This window comes from Bufo gargarizans, chromosome 1 (genome assembly GCF_014858855.1).
Source record: "Bufo gargarizans isolate SCDJY-AF-19 chromosome 1, ASM1485885v1, whole genome shotgun sequence".
NCBI classification, from domain to species: domain Eukaryota; kingdom Metazoa; phylum Chordata; class Amphibia; order Anura; family Bufonidae; genus Bufo; species Bufo gargarizans.
In genome coordinates this window covers 741,404,189-741,424,738 of record NC_058080.1, presented here as the reverse complement: position 1 = coordinate 741,424,738, position 20,550 = coordinate 741,404,189, and the positions used below count along the sequence as shown (strand labels likewise).

At 49.6% G+C, this 20,550-nt stretch overlaps 1 protein-coding gene across 1 annotated transcript; it reads left to right on the top strand.

Moving 5' to 3' along the window:
* The first annotated feature begins 1,270 nt into the window (after window positions 1–1,270).
* On the top strand, window positions 1,271–20,323 carry LOC122924973 (zinc finger protein OZF-like). The gene is made up of 2 exons (XM_044276520.1): window positions 1,271–1,325; window positions 17,999–20,323. The coding sequence occupies exon 2, from the start codon at window positions 18,031–18,033 to the stop codon at window positions 19,363–19,365; it is 1,335 nt and encodes a 444-aa protein (XP_044132455.1). The 5' UTR covers window positions 1,271–1,325; window positions 17,999–18,030; the 3' UTR covers window positions 19,366–20,323.
* Window positions 20,324–20,550: the final 227 nt, after the last annotated feature.

The following is a 20,550-nucleotide window of genomic DNA, read 5'->3' as shown; positions in this document are numbered from 1 at the left end:
GAGTAGATGCAGCTCGAGAAAAGTCTTGAAGACGGGAGAGGTACGAATTATGGACGTTATTAATATTAGGTCGCTAACAGAACGGAGAGCAGGAGTAGGGTGGTAGATGGAGATGAGGGAGGCGATATATGGAGGTGCAGCACTGTGGAGAGCAGGAGTAGGGTGGTAGATGGAGATGAGGGAGGAGATATATGGAGGTGCAGCACCGTGGAGAGCAGGAGTAGGGTGGTAGATGGAGATGAGGGAGGAGATGTATGGAGGGGCAGCACTGTGGAGAGCAGGAGTAGGGTGGTAGATGGAGATGAGGGAGGAGATGTATGGAGGGGCAGCACTGTGGAGAGCTTTGTGGGTGAGAAGTTTGAACTGTATTCTCTGGTGGATGGGCAACCAGTGAAGTGACTGGCACAGACTAGTAACATCAGTTTAGCGGTTGGATGGATAGATGAGCCTGGCTGCAGCATTTAGGACAGACTGAAGGGGGAGAGTTTAGTGAGAGGGAGATTAGTAATGTGTTGCAGTAGTCAAGACGAGAATGAATCAAGGCAACAACAAGAGTTTTTGCCGGTTCCACTGTAAGAAAAGGGCAGATTCTGACGATATTCTTGAGGTTACATGTTCTTTATATGTCAGTCATATCCATAGGGCTCCAGTCACATGATGGGAGCGTGTCCTTCTGGCCTCCATCAGGCCGGTATAGTAGACTACACTGCTCTGTCAGAGGCGTCCTGTAAAATCCGAGTTCCGCAGCGTATACATTGTAGATTATACATGGAGCTTCTGGGCAATGTCCACCCCTGTGTGACTGTATAGAGCCTGAAGTCGGAGCTTCTGTCAGAGGGAGATTTCAGGAAACCCTCCAGTGTTATCTCTTCCGATCACTAAACCTAGAAGTGAAGGAGCTGAGAGAAGAGTCTGATCTATAGACAGATCTACAGGAGGCCATGTATTCAGTCACTGTGTGCTTGTGTCTCCACAGATGGATCCAGGAGGAGAAATCCACCAAAGAGATGTCCCCGTCCTCTGTATTCCCAGGACTGTCCAGAGGAGAAGGTCCCAGAGAACCCTCAGGTAGATGGAGCGGAGTCCTATACACATCTATATAGGGGGGTCCTGCAGCCATAGAGGGGTCATAGATTGTGGGGGTCTCTTCTGTGGATCTGTTAGATTTCCCACCTGTCTGCTGTATTGTACTGAATTGTTACAGATGACAAATCAGGGGGAAGATCTGACTGATATTAAAGTGGAGGATGAAGAAGAGAGGATGATGGGCGATCCCCCGTGTAAGAGTGAGGTGGAGGAGGACATTCCAGGAGATGTCACCACAGGTATGGAATCATGAATGGGGAAAGTGACTTCAGATTCTGTCCTTGGTGCCTTCAGGGCAGGAGGAGAATCTGATCACCGGCTGCTGCTCTTTGATGGGGACTATGTGGGCACAGATTTTGTGTGTGTGCTATCATGATGAACTACATGTACCTCATTGTGCATGAAAGGGTTAAGTATTATTTTGGGTTCGTCAGCCGATATTACAAGAAATACTGACATTTTGTAATTTCCTTTGTAAACGTTTAAATCAAATAAAATAGTGAAGAAATCCCCCAATAATAACAGCGGAGAAGAAAGCTCCTCATCTTACTTCTATATTTCATATATGAGGCTGGGGGCAAGAACTGAGGAGACATCTGACAACACACAAGATCTCCTGACAACTCTGCACACAAGTCACAGCGAGAACGTTATCTTTAGGATATTTCTACAGTACAACCTTAGTCTACGACAGGGATCATCAATCTCCGGCACCCCGGCTGTGATGAAACTACAACTCCCAGCATGCACACTTGCTTGGCTGTTCTCAAAAGTCCCATAAAAGTGAATGGAGGATGCTGAGAATTGTAGTTTCACAACAGCTAGAGTGACAAAAGTTGCTGAACCCTGGTTTACGAAAGCAAGCAGTCAGATGTCTATAATCTAGTGCCCACTATACAGCTCTCCGGGAACATGTCTTCTGGGGGTCTCCTATAAGGGTTTTAAAGGCCCCCAGACCTGCTATCAGTATCTGAGTAATATAGTCTAGTCAGTGTACAGTCGTGGCCAAAAGTTTTGAGATTCACATAAATATTGAAAATCGGAAAAGTTGCTGCTTAAATTTCTATAATAGCAATTTGCATATACTCCAGAATGTTATGAAGAGTGATCAGATGAATTGCATAGTCCTTCTTTGCCATGAAAATTAACTTAATCCCCAAAAAACCTTTCCACTGCATTTCATTGCTGTCATTAAAGGACCTGCTGAGATCATTTCAGTAATCGTCTTGTTAACTCAGGTGAGAATGTTGACGAGCACAAGGCTGGAGATCATTATGTCAGGCTGATTGGGTTAAAATGGCAGACTTGACCAGTTAAAAGGAGGTGATGCTTGAAATAATTGTTCTTCCATTATTAACCATGTAACCTGCAAAGAAACGCGTGCAGCCATCATTGCGTTTCATAAAAATGGCTTCACAGGCAAGGATATTGTGGATACTAAGATTGCACCTCAATCAAAAATTTATAGGATCATCAAGAACTTCAAGGAAAGAGGTTCAATTCTTGTTAAGAAGGCTACAGGGCGTCCAAGAAAGTCCAGCAAGCGCCAGGATCGTCTCCTAAAGAGGATTCAACTGCGGGATCGGAGTGCCACCAGTGCAGAGCTTGCTCAGGAATGGCAGCAGGCAGGTGTGAGCGCATCTGCACGCACAGGGAGGCGAAGACTTTTGGAAGATGGCCTGGTGTCAAGAAGGGCAGCAAAGAAGCCACTTCTCTCCAAAAAGAACATCAGGGACAGATTGATCTTCTGCAGAAAATATTGTGAATGGACTGCGAAAGACTGGGGCAAAGTCATATTCTCTGATGAAGCCTCTTTCCGATTGTTTGGGGCATCAGGAAAAAGGCTTGTCCGGAGAAGAAAAGGTGAGCGCTACCATCAGTCCTGTGTCATGCCAACAGTAAAGCATCCTGAGACCATTCATGTGTGGGGTTGCTTCTCATCCAAGGGAGTGGGCTCACTCACAATTTTGCCCAAAAACAGAACATGTAGAACATGAATAAAGAATGGTACCAAAACACCCTCCAACAGCAACTTCTTCCAACAATGCATTTTCCAGCACGATGGAGCACCGTGCCATAAGGCAAAAGTGATAACTAAGTGGCTCGGGGACCAAAATGTTGACATTTTGGGTCCATGGCCTGGAAACTCCCCAGATCTTAATCCCATTGAGAACTTGTGGTCAATCCTCAAGAGGCGGGTGGACAAACAAAAACCCACTAATTCTGACAAACTCCAAGAAGTGATTATGAAAGAATGGGTTGCTATCAGTCAGGAATTGGCCCAGAGGTTGATGGAGAGCATGCCCAGTCGCATTGCAGAGGTCCTAAAAAAGAAGGGCCAACACTGCAAATACTGACTCTTTGCATAAATGTCATGTAATTGTCGATAAAAGCCTTTGAAACGTATGAAGTGCGTGTAATTATATTTCACTACATCACAGAAACAACTGAAACAAAGATCTAAAAGCAGTTTAGCAGCAAACTTTGTGAAAACTAATATTTGTGTAATTCTCAAAACTTTTGGCCACGACTGTACTATGATACTACAGAAAATTTAAATTCCAAGGCTTTATACAAATCATCAAAGGTTCACAGATGTAAAGGACAAGAACTAGGAGGGAATGCAGACAACACAAGGAACTGACTTCAATAGAAACTAACAAACTAAGATGGAATTCAGACTGTGATATAACAGGACCAATCCAGTCACAAACTACAGGAGCCTGACAACCCGCTGCTGTCACCCTCCTTGTCACCTATGCCTGGGGTCTCACCCTGTGTGCCCAGGAATTACTACTCTCTCTCTTTGTACACATATTTACTGCCCTTACCCCACTATTGGTACCAAATGGTCTACGGTGGATTCTAAGGTACAGGAATAAATAGGCTTTCACAATGGCTAGATGCATAAAAGGTTTGCTAAGCAGTGATAAAGACATATACAGAAAAGCATATACAGATCACGTGCAGCATAAAGTAAAGAAAGAATCACTTAACCTGAGTTCTTGGAGAAGCTCCTCGCCGCTGGCCGATGCCAAAGGTATTAGATACAAGAGATAAGACGTGTTCTTACAGAGGTCTTCTTTGGAGCTTAAGTTAGAAGGCTGACATGTCAGCCTGGATTTGTGGGAGGGGCGTCTGCCCTCTCTTAAGCGCTGGCCCCCGTCTCCTCAGGGCGCTTCCGGATTTCAGTGGTCCGCCTGGAGTGCTTCCGGATCTCAGCCTCTTACCTGTGGTCTGCTCGCCGCTTCGTCGCCTCCCACGTCTCTCTGTCAGGTCTGGTGAGCCTCGTTCCTCCGCTTCACTTTCTTGTCTCCAGCCGGCGCCCGCATCTGCTCTCCTAGCAGCGGCACTTCCGGTTGCGATTCGGCGTGCATTCCAGCGTGGAACACACACCTCAGTCGCGATTCGGCGTGCGTTCCAGCGTGGAACGCACGCCTAGGATCTCCATATTCCACTGCATCGGCAGTCTGATTATCGTTGTATGTTGGGTTTTGTTTTTGCATTCCTTTCTTTTTCCTCCTTCCGCCTAAATGTGAAGGTCCCATGAGGCCTATGGCTAGGATTGTGCATAATCACTCTGGTTGTCAGCTCCACTCACGATTGCATTAACCCCCACATTACCTTTATCTCCATAACCTCATGTCTGCAAATTGTCATCTGGGATAATCAGGGTCGCCCTGTTCTCTCCCAACAGCTTGTGGCCATTTTCTGTACATCCCATCATCTCCTGCTAAACCATACATTCCGTCGCAGCGTGCGCTCTTACTGTACGCCATTTGGATGTTCCATTCACGTCCAAGTTATGGTGTTCCTGGGTGATTAATTCAACACACTTGGGACATTAGTTCGCTGCTTGGTGGCTGCCCGCGGTCCCTGGACCAGGTTCTGCCTGGTCCTCTTGGTCAGTTTGCCAGCTGGTGCAGGGTTACCCCCGTGTTCCACTGCGCGGCTGGGTAGTTGTTCAGGTCACGGCCGACCTGGGGATTATGCCGTGGTCGTATTATGCGTCTACATATATTTTCCCCCACTCCCTGTCTTCTGGGTTGCATCATTGTAGCTGTCAACAGGTCAGGCCTGGCTTCCATGCTTCACTTGCGGTTGGCTCATCATATGGCAGTCTGTCTGCCGGTTCTTGTAGTGGTTCGGGGGTCATCCTGTCGGTCTACCTCTGTCCGCCTGGTTCGCCCAGGCCCGTCCTGCCTCTGTCCGCCTGGATCGCCCAGGCCCGTCCTGCCTCTGTCCGCCTGGATCGCCTAGGCCCGTCCTGCCTCTGTCCGCCTGGATCGCCCAGGCCCGTCCTGGCCCGTCCTGCCTCTGTCCGCCTGGATCGCCCAGGCCCATCCTGCCTCTGTCCGCCTGGATCGCCCAGGCCCGTCCTGCCTCTGTCCGCCTGGATTGCCCAGGCCCGTCCTGCCTCTGTCCGCCTAGATCGCCCAGGCCCGTCCTGCCCCTGTCCGCCTGGATCGCCCAGGCCCGTCCTGCCCCTGTCCGCCTGGATCGCCCAGGCCCGTCCTGCCCCTGTCCGCCTGGATCGCCCAGGCCCGTCCTGCCCCTGTCCGCCTGGATCGCCCAGGCCCGTCCTGCCCCTGTCCGCCTGGATTGCCCAGGCCCGTCCTGCCCCTGTCCGCCTGGATTGCCCAGGCCCGTCCTGCCCCTGTCCGCCTGGATCGCCCAGGCCCGTTCTGCCCCTGTCCGCCTGGATCGCCCAGGCTCGTCCTCTGTTTGTCTCGTCCTTTCCGCCTCATCCTGTTCTTGACCTCCTGTGTTAAGTTCCTCAGTCTCAGTCCGCTGCGGTGATACCTCCTTCCAGCGCACCCTGGTCCGGTCCACTCCGGTTTGGCTGGTTGCCAGGCCCCATCTCTCATTTTAGTCTGGTTCGCCCAGCCTCTGTTCACTTGTCAACCTGGCACTTCCAGGTCCGGTCTGCCTGCGTATCTCACCTGTTCTGGTTCTCCCAGGTTCACCATCGCATAGGTTCATCCAGGTTCTGGCTGTCATCTTCCGGGTTCACCAAAGCCTCGTCCACTTCGTGTCAATTCCCCTAGTTCACTCAGGCCCGTACGTCATCACTCCTGCCATTCTCACCTCGGTTCTGCACTTCTGGATTTCGGCCCGGTCCGTATTTCTCGCCCTTCAGTTAGGCACCCCGTTCACTCACGCTGGCCGCGTTCATTCATCTCCCTTCTTCTGATCGTCCATTCAGCCTCACCTCGGCTCCACGAGTCTTCGCTCAAATATCTCTTCAGGGCCCCCCGGTCATGACTTTGGTCCCCCAGGGTGCAGGGATCGCTCCGCATCTTCCTGCGCTTCGGTCCTGGTTCAATCACTCCGGTCAACTGCGGGGTAGTTTCTTCAATTTATGGCCAGTCCGCCCTTTTTCTACCTTCCGCACACCCTAGCTGCCAGACACACCCGTTGCCGGCTCGCGCGGGTTTCATTCATCGACTGGTACCGTCTGGTCCCCGGTCAGTCTGCATGCACGGTCCCCCCTTTTTCTTCCAGGTTATAGCCGGCAACTTCGTCCGGCTCGTTGCCAGGTTCGGGTTCGTCATACGTCTTTTCAGGCTTTTCCAGCAAATTCAGGTCCAAGCATGTCACGGGCCTCGGACATGGATGACGCCATGTCAGTTCCAGAATCTTCAGTATTAGGCCAGTCCGGCCCAATGTCCTTAAGAAGTTGGACGATCCCGAAGCTGGTGGCGGAACTCAACAGGAGAGATTCCACAACCGGCCTCCGCCCATAAGGCGGAATTATATAAGCTACTGATGACCAGCCCAAGTCCGGCGGGTGTCCCAGCTACAAGCACCATCAACTCCCTGGTCAGCTCGGTAGCGGACGTACAGTCCAGGGTGACGGTGCTGGAATCTCGGGCCCCCCCAGGCATTGAACCCTTTGGCGGTTCCCATGGCTTCACAGGTGTTTTCATCAGGTACGCCCGGCCTCAGCCCCCAGGTGGCGCCTTCGCATTTAATTCCCGACTGTATAAGAAAGACATTCTGGCAGGGAAGGACGTGAACTTGGCGTCCATTTTCATCACCTCTCAAGACGCGCCCGAGACCAGGGTGATCAACTGTGGCGATGTTTCACTCATGCTCAGGGCCAAGGACGCGCGACTCAAAAGGAAGCTCTCAATTCCCGAGTTTTTTCCCGCGGGTTCGCTGCTATCCTCGGGACCCATTGGATGGCCGGCCAGTGGCCCGATGAGGTCTGGTCGGTTCCCAAAGGTCTGTGCTCCTCTTCCCTGCTGGAGCTTTATCCTGTTGTGGCGGCCGCCCAAGTGTGGGGGCACCAGTGGGCCAACGCGTCTGTCATGTTTGTCACCGATAATCTGGCTCTGGTCGACATTATTCTGAAACGCAGGGCGAAATCCCCCTAGGTCATGTCCCTTCTCCGCAAGTAATGCCAGAAGCAGATCCCACGGGGTCCCCACCCCCAGCCTTCAATTCCCTGGCGATGGATTAGAATCCCTTCTCTCACACGCCAGGAACCTACTTCATCATTCTCTCTCTCTCTCCCAACACCGCCAGGAATTACCAAGCCGCCCTCAAAATTTATAAGTTATTTTGCGGGTCTCACCCGCAAGGTACCCTGGATGATATACCCTAATTATTGGCTTTTATCGCCCATTGCCATCTCCACCGCAAGCTTTCATACAATAAAATCAAACTGTATTTAGCGGGGATCCAGCACTGCTCCATGCCCCACAGTCCAGGCAGGGGTTCAATTTCTGATTCAGGCTGTCAAGGTTGCACTCCGGGGAATCCAGAATAGCGGGAATGCCTCCACTGGCTGTAGACAACTTGTCTCCGGAAAATGTTTAGAAGACTTTCTGCTGCTTTGGATGGTCATCCTTTTGGCCCCTCTCGCAGCTTAGTCATCAAGGCAGCAGTGTACCTTGGGTTCTATGATTTCCTCAGGCCAGGCGAATTCACTCACGCCACTTCCAGGCGTGAAGTGCGGCAGCATCAGCAATTGACCTGGGCCCAGGACCATTTCATTCTCCATCTACTTTCGCCAAAGCTAGCCAACATGGCCCTTCCTCGGAGGTCCAGTTTTCAGGACCTCCAATGCTTGGTGTCCGGTCGGGGTCTTTCAACAGTTGTGGCTCTGCTACAAAACGCTCCCCCTGAATTCCCGCTGTTGCCTTTCATGAAGGTAGTCTGTCATCTGTTCAATTCACGTCCCATATTAGGACCTTGGCGACAGGCCTCGGGTATAACCCCTTCACCATCACCGGTCATTCATTCTGTATTGGGACAGCTTCCAAAAGTAGGGTCCTGGACCACGTATCAAAAGATGGGGCTGTGGCGGTCCTCTTGTTTTGCCAGGCACATTCCTGACCCCAATGTCATTATATCCCAGGCTTTTGTAACCTTGTGCTCCGACGGCATATTACATGGTTTCACACTTCCAGTCTCCTCGCTCTTTTTTGCCCACTTCTAGGCTTACCCACGCTCCTGGCTCCCGGCACAACTCAGCCAGCTTAGGACAAAGGTTTAGGTGCTCCTCCTCGTCAGTTACCTTTAGCCTCTACCACAAGTTAGAAGGCTGACATGTCAGCCTGGATTTGTGGGAGGGGCGTCTGCCCTCTCTTAAGCGCTCTCTTTACTTTTTGTTTAACATACTGTATAAAAAGAATATTCAAATTACTATGGAGGTCTCGCTTCTCTCTATGTTCCCGGGCACAGTTACCCAGATAAAAAAACACATATTTTTTTTTTTATATTGTGCTCTGAAAATGGTTATCTCTGGATTCTGGAAGTCAGATATCCCTCCTCATGTTCATTGGGCTGTAGAACTACACAAAATCATAAGGATGGAAGACATTATTGCAGCTGAAACAGTTAAATATATATGTCTGCTCCCTATGGTCTCCCCTATGGACTGACTTTAAGGCTTCTGCCTGGTTCCATATCTGGTTGGGTGGTGGTTTGCAAAGAATATTAGAGATGATTTATTTTTCTCATAAGGCCTAAACCTTTTAGTAGAAGATCCCCATTGTGTAGCCAGTTCCCTAATAGGTGCGCAATGATGCAGAGCTCCCTCGACCCCAAAAGTGGTCAATTAGTGGGTGGTGAGGATAGGCTGGGGTCAGCCATTGTTTGCTGGAGCTGACTAATACAACACTGTAAGACAGGAATAGTATCCCTCTCACTTATTAGATAGTTGCTCCTATAGGCTTTACCCATGACCGTCCACAGCACGATCACCGTGCCTGTTCCCTAGCTCTACGCATTTCTGCTTTATATTAGCATCATCAGGAGCCGAACAGAAGCCTACACAGAGGATGATAAGAGGTTGGTGTGGAGCCTTTGGCACTGGTATGCCCTTGTGCGGCCACATTTCACAGCTGACTTAAAAGTCCCCGCCTACACAGGGTAGGGCTGTTCTGGCTGGTATCCAGTCGGAAGGAGGAGGGCAGAGAGGACATCCAGAAGGTGCCACTCCCCCGCCCCACCACGCCGCATACCTCATTGGCCGGATCGTCGAGGTGTCAACACAGTCAGGGAGACAAAGTGGTCAATTACACTGCTGCTGTCGTCTCCATAGTCCAGCAGCTGATTAGGGGATCAAAAGAGTCACACACCACATAGCCCACAGCAAAACCACGGCACTGAAATCACTAGGGCTATGTGGATAATCAGATTATTGTCCACATTAATCGGCACCCAGATGCCACTACTACAAAGATTGCCACAATATGACTAGATCATGTGGTAATTAAGTTGGCCAAGGGGTTTACCTAAGATAGAAATATGTGGGCAGATTACAAGAACGATGTAAACGATATATATTCGTTCAGACGCTCCACCCGAAGGGATTGAAGCCTGATTGTCCACTGCGCTTCCTTTTGCAGTAATTTGGTGTCAATGTCACCGCCTCGGGGGGACCTACGGATGGATTCAATACCCTGTAACATCATAGGCTTGAGTTCCCCCTTCCACATCACCTTGTTGGACCTAAGTATCACACGTGATGCGGATAGTAATATCAGTACCAACTTGTCTCATAAGGAAACGTTCACAAATTGTCATGGAACCATGAACCAGACGTACAACAAGAGATAGGTGGAAATAAGAAGGCTTTATTGAAAATCAAGCCGTAGCTAAAGTCCAAACGGATGGCTAAACCGAAGCAGGGTCTTGCGTAGACGGAGGTCAGGAACCAGGAGGGTAGTCAGACGAAGCCAGGATCAGGAACCAACGGGGTAGTAAGACGAAGCCTGGATCAGGAACCAACGGGGTAGTCAGACGAAGCCAGGATCAGGAACCAACGGGGTAGTCAGACGAGGCCAGGATCAGGAACCAGAAGCAGCAGCAGTCTTTGAAGCATGTGCACACAGGAGGACCAAGCAAGGAACTGAAGCCACAGACCTTCTATATATATGAGCTAGGCATCCAGCTCCTCCCAGTGGGAAGGAGGAGCCGCAGGGTGGGAGGCTACAAGAAACCCAGAAACCAAGATGGCCGCCAGCACATGTCAAACGAAGGAGAACAGTGAGAAGGTAAGACCATGACAGTACCTCCCCCTCAAGGGCCCCTCCTCCGCCGAGTAAGGAACGGTTTCAGAGGGAAGCGTGCGTGGAAGGCTTGGAGCAACGCAGGAGCATGGACATCTGCGGAGGGAACCCAGGAACGCTCCTCTGGACCATAACCACGCCAATGGACCAAAAACTGCAACCGACCGCGGACCAGGCGTGAGTCCAGGATATTGCTCACCTCATATTCCTCACGATTGCCCACTTGGACCGGACGGGGCCGAGGAACCGAGGAAGTGAAACGATTACACACCAATGGTTTCAACAGGGAGACATGAAACACGTTGGAGATCCGCATGCCAGGAGGAAGCGCAAGGGCATAGGCTACCGGGTTTACCCTGTGAAGCACTCGGAAGGGACCAACAAAGCGAGGCGCCAGCTTGGGAGTGGGCACTCGAAGGTTGAGGTTGCGGGTGGACAACCATACACGGTCTCCGACCTGGTAGGAAGGAGCGGGCGCTCGTCTGCGATTAGCCTGGAGTCTCTGGCGTTGCGCAGAGACCTCAAGGGACCGCTGGATCTGTACCCAAGAAGTACGTAGGACGGAAAGGTGATCCTCCACAGCCGGAGTATCCTGGGGAGAGAATACCTCCGGTAACACGGCAGGTTGGAACCCATAATTGGCCATGAAGGGAGACGTCCCAGAGGAAGAGTTCACCGCCGTGTTCCTGGCAAACTCAGCCCAAGGCAGGAGGTCAACCCAATTGTCTTGGTGATCGGAGACATAGCAACGAAGGAATTGCTCCAAGGCCTGATTGGATCGTTCTGCGGCCCCATTGGACTGAGGGTGGTAGGCCGAGGAGAAAGAGAGATGAATCCCCAACTGGGAGCAAAAGGCGCGCCAGAACCTGGACACAAACTGACTCCCCCGATCCGACACAATCTCCTTGGGCAAACCGTGCAACCGGAAGACCTCCCTGGCAAAAATCGAGGCCAACTCTTGTGCAGAGGGTAACTTCTTGAGAGGAACACAGTGGCACATTTTGGAAAACCGATCCACAATCATGAGAATGACCGTATGGCCTCGGGATGCAGGGAGGTCCACAATGAAATCCATCCCCAGGTGTGACCATGGACGCTCCCCGGTGGCTATGGGTTGCAAAAGGCCCAACGGAAGGTGCCGAGGGGACTTACTCTGGGCACAAACGGAGCATGCCGCTACATATGCGGCGATGTCGGAACGTAGAGAAGGCCACCAGAACAGACGTGAAACCGCCCAGGACAGCTGATTCTTTCCAGGGTGCCCCGCGGCCTTGGAGTTATGGTAGGTTCGCAACAACCGAGTGCGCAACTCCTCAGGCACAAAACATCTGCCGTTGGGTCTCCCAGAGGGAGCACCAGATTGAGCCGCCAAAATCTGCTCACCCAGAGGAGAGGTAAGGCTGGTGCGAATAGCGGCCAGGATCTGATTCGGGGGTATGACCGTAGTCGGAATCGACTCCTCCCCGGACAGCTCGGAGTACTGCCGTGATAAGGCATCCGCTCTGATGTTCTTGGAGCCGGGTAGGTAGGAGACCACGTAATTAAAACGTGACAAGAACAGAGCCCATCTGGCCTGACGTGGTGTCAATCTCTTGGCCTCAGAGAGGTAGGTCAGATTCTTGTGGTCCGTCAGGATGAGAACCGGAACCACCGTGCCCTCGAGCAAGTGCCTCCATTCTTTAAGGGCCTGCACGATGGCCAATAACTCCCTGTCACCAATCTGATAGTTGCACTCCGCGGAAGACAGTTTCCGGGAGTAAAACCCACAAGGAAGCAGAGGACCCTCTGGTGTTCTACGCTGAGACAGGAGGGCGCCTACTCCCGTCTCAGACGCGTCCACCTCGAGGACAAAAGGCAACCCAGGGTTGGGATGCGACAGAATCGGAGCCGACACAAAGGCGGACTTTAGAGCCTCAAAAGCTCGGATGGCCTCGAGCGGCCAGACCTGAGGATTACTGCCCTTCCTGGTCAGATCCGTGAGAGGCTTGGCTAGCATGGAAAAGTCCCTGATGAACTTCCGATAATAATTGGCGAAGCCCAAAAAGCGCTGCAGGGCACGAAGCCCACTGGGCTGGGGCCACTGTAAGACAGCCGAAACCTTCTCAGGATCCATGGAGAACCCCTCAGCGGAAATGATGTAACCTAAGAAGGTTACCTGGGATCGGTGAAATTCGCATTTCTCAAGCTTACCGAACAGCTTGTTCTCTCGTAAGCGTTGCAACACTCGTCTGACATCCAGAATGTGGGCCTCCATGGATGCAGAATATACCAAGATGTCATCCAAATAGACCACCACACACTGCTGCAACAGGTCACGGAAAACATCGTTGATGAATTCCTGGAAGACTGCGGGCGCATTGCACAACCCAAAGGGCATAACCAAGGATTCATAATGACCGGTCCTGGTGTTAAACGCGGTCTTCCACTCATCGCCCGCCTTGATCCTTACCAGGTTATATGCCGCCCTCAGGTCGAGTTTGGTAAAGACCGTGGCCCCTTTGAGGCGATCGAACAGCTCGGAAATCAAGGGTATCGGGTAAGCGTTCTTGATCGTGATGCGATTGAGACCCCTGTAGTCGATGCAAGGCCTCAACTCACCGCCCTTCTTTTTCACAAAGAAAAATCCAGCCCCTGCCGGGGACGAGGATTTGCGAATGTGTCCGCGTGAAAGCGCCTCCCTCACGTACTCCTCCATGGCCTCATTCTCCGCTACCGACAGTGGATAGACTTTGCCACGAGGAGGAACGGCACCAGATTGTAACTCTATGGCACAATCGTATGGGCGGTGCGGAGGTAGGGCAACCGCACGCACCTTATCGAATACATCCCGGTACTCCTCGTATTCAGGAGGCAACAGAGAGTCCGAGGAAGTACACAGCAACTTGACAGGCCCATGGATGCAACTAGCCCCACACTGCGGTGACCACGAGAGGATCTCGGCCGATCTCCAATCGAAAGTCGGATTATGCTTCTGGAGCCAGGGGTACCCCAAGACCACCGAGTAGTGTGGAGACGAAATAACCTGGAGACAGACCGACTCTCTGTGAACGGCACCAATGGCCATCCCCACTGGAAGGGTCTCCTGAGTCACGTGTGGCGGCAGAAGGGGTCTGCCGTCTATCGCCTCAAGAGCCAGTGGGGAACCTCGAGGCTGCAGAGGAATGGAATTGGCGGCAGCGAACACACTATCAATGAACAAACCACCAGCACCAGAGTCCACCAACGCCTGGGTCGTCACCGAGCCCCCGACCCAGGAGAGGACAACAGTAATCAGTGGTTTGTCAACACGGGAAACCGGGGACGAGGAGACTCCACCCAAGATCTGCCCCCGACAGGATCTCAGGTGCGAGCGTTTCCCGGACGGTTCGGGCATGCCAACCGAAAATGCCCACCGAGACCACAGTACATGCATCGGCCCTCGCGTCTCCGGAGTACCCTCTCCCCCTCGGACAGGCGAGCAAACCCCAGCTGCATGGGTTCACCCCCAGACCAGTCATCCCCAGGAGGCGTGGGAGGAGAGGGAGGCACGGGTGGGACAGCAAACGTAGGCGCCAATCTGTTAGAAGGCCTCCGCAGGCTCTCCTTAAAGGAAGGTCTCTCCCTGAGTCTGGTGTCAATCAAAATCAGGAAAGAAATAAGGGACTCGAGCTCCACTGGTAGGTCCTTGGCTGCAACCTCATCCTTCAAGGCATCCGAGAGACCATGAGAGAAAGCAGCGACCAGAGCCTCATTATTCCAGCCCACCTCTGCTGCCAGGGTACGAAACTCAATGGCGTATTCAGCTACGGATCGTGAACCCTGTCTGATGGACATAAGGAGCTTCGCAGCAGAGGCAGCACGAGCCGGCACATCGAATACCTTCCGAAGAGAAGCAACAAAACCGGAAAACTTGGCAACCACCGGATTGTTGTTCTCCCATAAAGGGCTGGCCCAGGCCAAGGCCTTGTCCGAGAGCAGCGAGATCAAGAAGCCCACCTTTGATCTCTCAGTAGGAAAGGCATGTGGCAGCAACTCGAAATAAATGGCCACCTGGTTAAGGAAACCTCGGCACTGAGTTGGCTCTCCCCCAAAGCGCTGTGGAAGGGGGGCAGAACCGGTCATACCCCGAAACACCGCAGGCGCAGCAACAGGTGTCGGGGTAGACTCTGGCGCAACAACCGGAGCGGCAGTAGGAGCGGGCCCAGGAGCGACAACCGACCCATCGGCAACGGAAGCTAAATGAGCCGTGCGTTCAAGCAGGGTTTGTAACGCCACAGCGAACCGACCCAACAGGTGATCCTGCTGATCAAGTCTGGCAACCAGCGTAGGTAGCGAGGATGGCCCTGTACCGTCAGAATTCATGGCTTGGTCCTAATGTCATGGAACCATGAACCAGACGTACAACAAGAGATAGGTGGAAATAAGAAGGCTTTATTGAAAATCAAGCCGTAGCTAAAGTCCAAACGGATGGCTAAACCGAAGCAGGGTCTTGCGTAGACGGAGGTCAGGAACCAGGAGGGTAGTCAGACGAAGCCAGGATCAGGAACCAACGGGGTAGTCAGACGAAGCCTGGATCAGGAACCAACGGGGTAGTCAGACGAGGCCAGGATCAGGAACCAGAAGCAGCAGCAGTCTTTGAAGCATGTGCACACAGGAGGACCAAGCAAGGAACTGAAGCCACAGACCTTCTATATATATGAGCTAGGCATCCAGCTCCTCCCAGTGGGAAGGAGGAGCCGCAGGGTGGGAGGCTACAAGAAACCCAGAAACCAAGATGGCCGCCAGCACATGTCAAACGAAGGAGAACAGTGAGAAGGTAAGACCATGACACAAATAGTCTCCTGCATTGGGACAGCTGTCACCCTCATCCATTAAAGAGGGGAATACCGAAGGGTCAATACCTTTGCGTGCGCAGGAACTGTTCCAATCTCTCGGCCCTCAAGAAGGCAGAGGTTTCAGCGGCGTGGTTACCCTGAGGCAGTACTTAGGGATGCATACCACCAGTCCCCGGGAGTGGATCGGGTATCCTTACTCAATCCACGTGTCAGGACCGATGCGGATGAGAACATCCGTATTGTGGCCAATTTTGATATGAAACACCGGGAGGTCAGGAACATTTTGACCAGATACTGGGGTATTTTGAAACTGGACCCTGATGTTGGTCATTTAGTGGGGTCTACTCCCTCTATTACATTCCGGCAGGGAAACAGTCTAAAGGATAGGTTGACTCACAGTTTCTATCAAAAACCGCAATCAGTGACGTGGCTTAAATTCGAGGCAAGGGGCACTTTCCGTTGTGGGAATTGCATTGCCTGCGGAGTAATTAGAATGGGTAATTCTTTCTCCAGTACTGTAACCAGTTTCTCATACACCATCAGAGCAGTTATTAATTGCCAGATGGTAGGGGTCATCTACTTGGCCACATGTCATTGTGGCATGCAATATGTGGGCAAAACCAAGTGGAAGTTCTGTCGCCATATAGGCGAACACTTGAACGACATCCGGAACAAATCTGACACTATAATAGCTAGACATATGGAGTTAAAACATCCGGGGGAACTCAAGCCTATGATGTTCCAGGATATGGAATCCATCCGTATGTCCCCGCGAGGCAGTGACATCGACACCAAATTACTGCTAAAGGAAGCGCAGTGGACATTCAGGGTTCAGACGCTCCGCCCGAAGGGATTAAACAAATACATATCGTTGACATTGTTCTTGTAATCTGCCCACATATTTCTAGCTTAGGTAATGTCATGCCCCACTCTGACGATGTGCGGAGGTCGGCCAGGATAGCAGCACGAGTTTAGTGTTTGTTTTGGAGCCGTGCTGGACCAGCCTCTCATCAGGTGCACTGGGTGGGGTCATTAGTTTAAATATCACACCAGGCCAGTGCTCTGAGCGGATTATACTAATCATTGTGGTCTTGGAAGCTAGGAAGGAAGGTTGGCTGTCTGTTCCAGCTCAGGAAGATAAGTGTCATTTCAAGTTTGGTTGTTTTGTGTCATCTCTCCCATCCAGGTTCTGTGCGAGCAGGCTGCTCCTATTTCCCCTCTTCACCATCTCAGGGAATTCAGGGTTTTGTCAGCCAAGGCACGAGGACACATCATACCTACCTTTAAGGTCTGCATGTGGGCTGAGCAGTGCAGGGAAAGAGGTCAGGGATTAGCTAGGAGGTGACCCTTCCCCTGTCTCTTGCCCAGAGCCTGGTTCGTGCGTTATCTGTGAAACTGAGTGCACGCCCGCCGTGACAGGTAAACCCCTTGGCCAACAGAATTACCACATGATCTAAGTATATTGTGGTGGTCTTTTTATGAGTGGCATCTGGGTGCCGATTAATGTGGACAATAATCTTGATTATCCACAGTGGTCCTAGTTATTTCAGTGGCGAGGTTTCACTGTGGGCTATGTGGTGTGTGACTCCTTCGATCTCCTATACACTGTTGCTGTTGTCTCCATATTCCAGCAGCTGATATTGACTGCTTTGTCTCCCTGACAGTGTTGACACCTCAGCGATCCGGCCAATGAGCTATGCGGGGGGGAGGTGGGCGAGTGGCACCTTTTGGATGTCCTCTCCGCCCTCCTCCTTCCAATTGGATACCAGCCCGTCCAGCCCTAAACTATGTAGGCGAGGACTTGTTCTTTTAAGTCAGCTGTGCATGCGGCCGCGCACGGCCATACCAGTGCCGAAGGCTCCACACCAATAGTGTGTGTTTAGCCATTCCTCTTATCATCCTCTGTGTAGGCTTCTGTTCAGCTCCTGATGTTGCTAATATAAGCAGAAATGTGCAGAGCTAGCGAACAGGCAGGGTTATCGTGCTGTGGACGGCCATGGGTAAAGCTTATAGGAGCAACTATCTGATAAGTGAGAGGGATACCGTTCCTGTATTACAGTGTAGTATTAGTCAGCTCCAGCAAACAATGGCTGACCCCAGCCTATCCTCAAACAGCTGTAGCTTTTAGGAATTAGGGGAACCACCCACTAATTGACCACTATTTGGGTGAAGGAAGTTAGACTGAGCCATATTTGGCCAGGTGGGCTCCACGTGTGATTGACCCGCATGGTGGACTAGTGGGGGCTATTTTTGGTTCCCCATACCTCCTGTACCTCCTCACCAGGGTCACACTTATGTGTCTGGGCGGTCTTTACGCCTATATCCCCGGTTGAGTGATGTAGTTGATATCGGTGGTGGCAGCTCTCCTACTAATGACATCGGTACTTTTTTATTTTGTATTTTGTTCCTACCTACTTTTAATTATATTTCAATAAAAAATTATTATTTTGTTTTAAGCGTTACCCCACACTAGCAGTGAATTTAGATTCAGTTCCAGCCTAATAGGAATGTTATAGGTTTGTCTACTCTGTGGTTTGACAATCAAAACACAAATTTAAATTTTTATTTTTACAGAAAGTCTCTGTAAGAGTTCTGAGGGAAACTTCATGTTATCATTAAATTATAAAGCAGAAGATGAAGACATCATGGATCACTCTTCAGGAGAAAACCTCATTATACTTAATATGCATCCAGGACTTCACAGTACAGCTTTATCATATTATCCCACTAATCTTGAGGAACCTTCTCCTTTCCAATCAGAGATTGTTACCACAAGTACAGATCAGAAAGGGTGTGAAATCTCAGGTCTTTCTACAAACAGAAGAAATCACACAGTAGAGAAACCATACTCCTGTTCAGAATGTGGAAAATGTTTTAAAGATAAATCACATCTTGTTATACATGAGAGAAGTCACACAGGAGAGAAACCATATTCATGTTCAGAATGTGGAAAATGTTTTACAGATAAATCACATCTTGTTAGACATAAGAGACGTCATACAGGAGAGAAGCTACATTCATGTTCAGTATGTGGAAAATGTTTTGCAGATAAATCACATCTTGCTACACATGAGAGAATTCACACAGGAGAGAAGCCATTTTCATGTTCAGAATGTGGACAATATTTTACACAAAAAGCAAGTCTTTTTAAACATCAAAGATATCACACAGGAGAAAAGCCATTTTCATGTTCAGAATGTGGGAAATGTTTTGCACAAAAATACAATCTTGTTGAACATCAGAGAATTCACACAGGGGAGAAGCTGTATTCATGTTCAGAATGTGGGAAATTGTTTACACAAAAATCAAGTCTTGTTAGACATCAAAGATGTCACACAGGTGAAAGGCCATACTCATGTTCAGAATGTGGAAATTGTTTTATATATAAATCACAACTTATTATACATGAGAGAAGTCACACAGGAGAGAAGCCATACTCATGTTCAGAATGTGGGAAATGTTTTAGACAAAAATCAGATCGTGTTATACATGAGAGAATTCACACAGGAGAGAAACCATATTCTTGTTTAGAATGTAAGAAATATTTTACACAGAAATCACATTTTATTAGACATCAGAGATTTCACGCAGGAGACAAGCCATATTCATGCTCAGAATGTGGAAAATGTTTTATATATAAATCATATCTTGTTATACATGAGAGAATTCACACAGGAGAGAAGCCTTATTCATGTTCAGAATGTGGAAAATGTTTTACAGATAACTCACATTTTCTTAGACATCAGAGATTTCACAAAGGAGAGAAGCCATATTCATGTTTAGAATGTGGGAAATGTTTTAGAGAAAAATCAGATCTTATTACACATGAGAGAGGTCACACAAGAGAGATGCTATTTTCATGTTCAGAATGTGAGAAATGTTTTACACGGAAATCACATCTTGTTAAACATCAGAGATTTCACAAAGGGGAGACGCCATAATAATATTCAAAATGTAGGAAATATTTTAGAGGAAATTCATATCTTGTTACACATGATAGGTCATACAGCCAGACAAGCCATATTGATGTTCAGAATGGAGAAGCGCTTTTCAGATAAATCAAAACTTGCTAAATATCATAGATTTTACAAAGGAGAGAAACCCTTTTCACATTTTTTTATTAGGTTTAGAGATGAGCAAATGTAAAAATAATTTGGGCTCTGATCTGTCCATGCAGTTATATTCAGGTCCAAATAAATTGTACCCTGGAAAAGCCTCCTCCTTTTTGGTGTCCCTTTATATTCCTTGATTGTCCCAAATTGCATCGCACAATAATCAAATTCTGTAGAATCTGAATTTTTGCTAAAATTCTAGACATACTTCTGAATTTTAGAATTTATTTGCCCATCCCTAATTGGGTTGTTAATGGAGCCAATAAGAGGGTTTATTTTTTGGGTGGAATTAGCCCAGATCTTCCAGACGACCAAATTATGTTCCTTTAAGGTCAACTATGAGTAAGATCCATGGAAGAAAAATATTGTGTACAATTGTATAACTAGAACTGACTGTGCCCCTCAGCAAATTTTGGAATCCTCCTCCTCCCCAGCAATCTCCTTTTCCTCTGCAACCCTGACTTCTCTCTCAGACCAGGCCCGGCAGCCGCTCTGTCCATGTCCTACAAGTATATACTTTATGTCATGTCACTGTATATAATGTCATGGTATAATACTGTTGAGGGGGCCCTAACAAAATCATTTAGTCCCCCACCTGGGTGGGCCCCATAGCAGCCACTTTCCCTGCTTCCACTATAGCTATGCCCCTGATTGTGAATATAAGGAAGAGAAGAAGAGCCTTGTTTACTTCCAGAGCAGTGAAGATGAATTGTCCTCATGAACCTTTCTTCTTATCACTGTATTCATACCTCCACCCACACTACTGGAGAAACCAGAGTGATATGGGGAGAAGTTACAACATGTGACTGTTTTATAATGTATGTGCAATTATTAATATTTTATTTTTGTTCAAAAAGTATCTAAAGATAAGTTGTTGTTTTTTTGCTACAACAGCATCACCATTGTTTCTAACAAACATTTTCTGTCCTAAACTTACCTATCCGATCTAAAGCAGCACACTCCTCAGCCTCGGCACGACCGCGCCAAGAGTGATGCGCTGCTCAGCCACGCCCC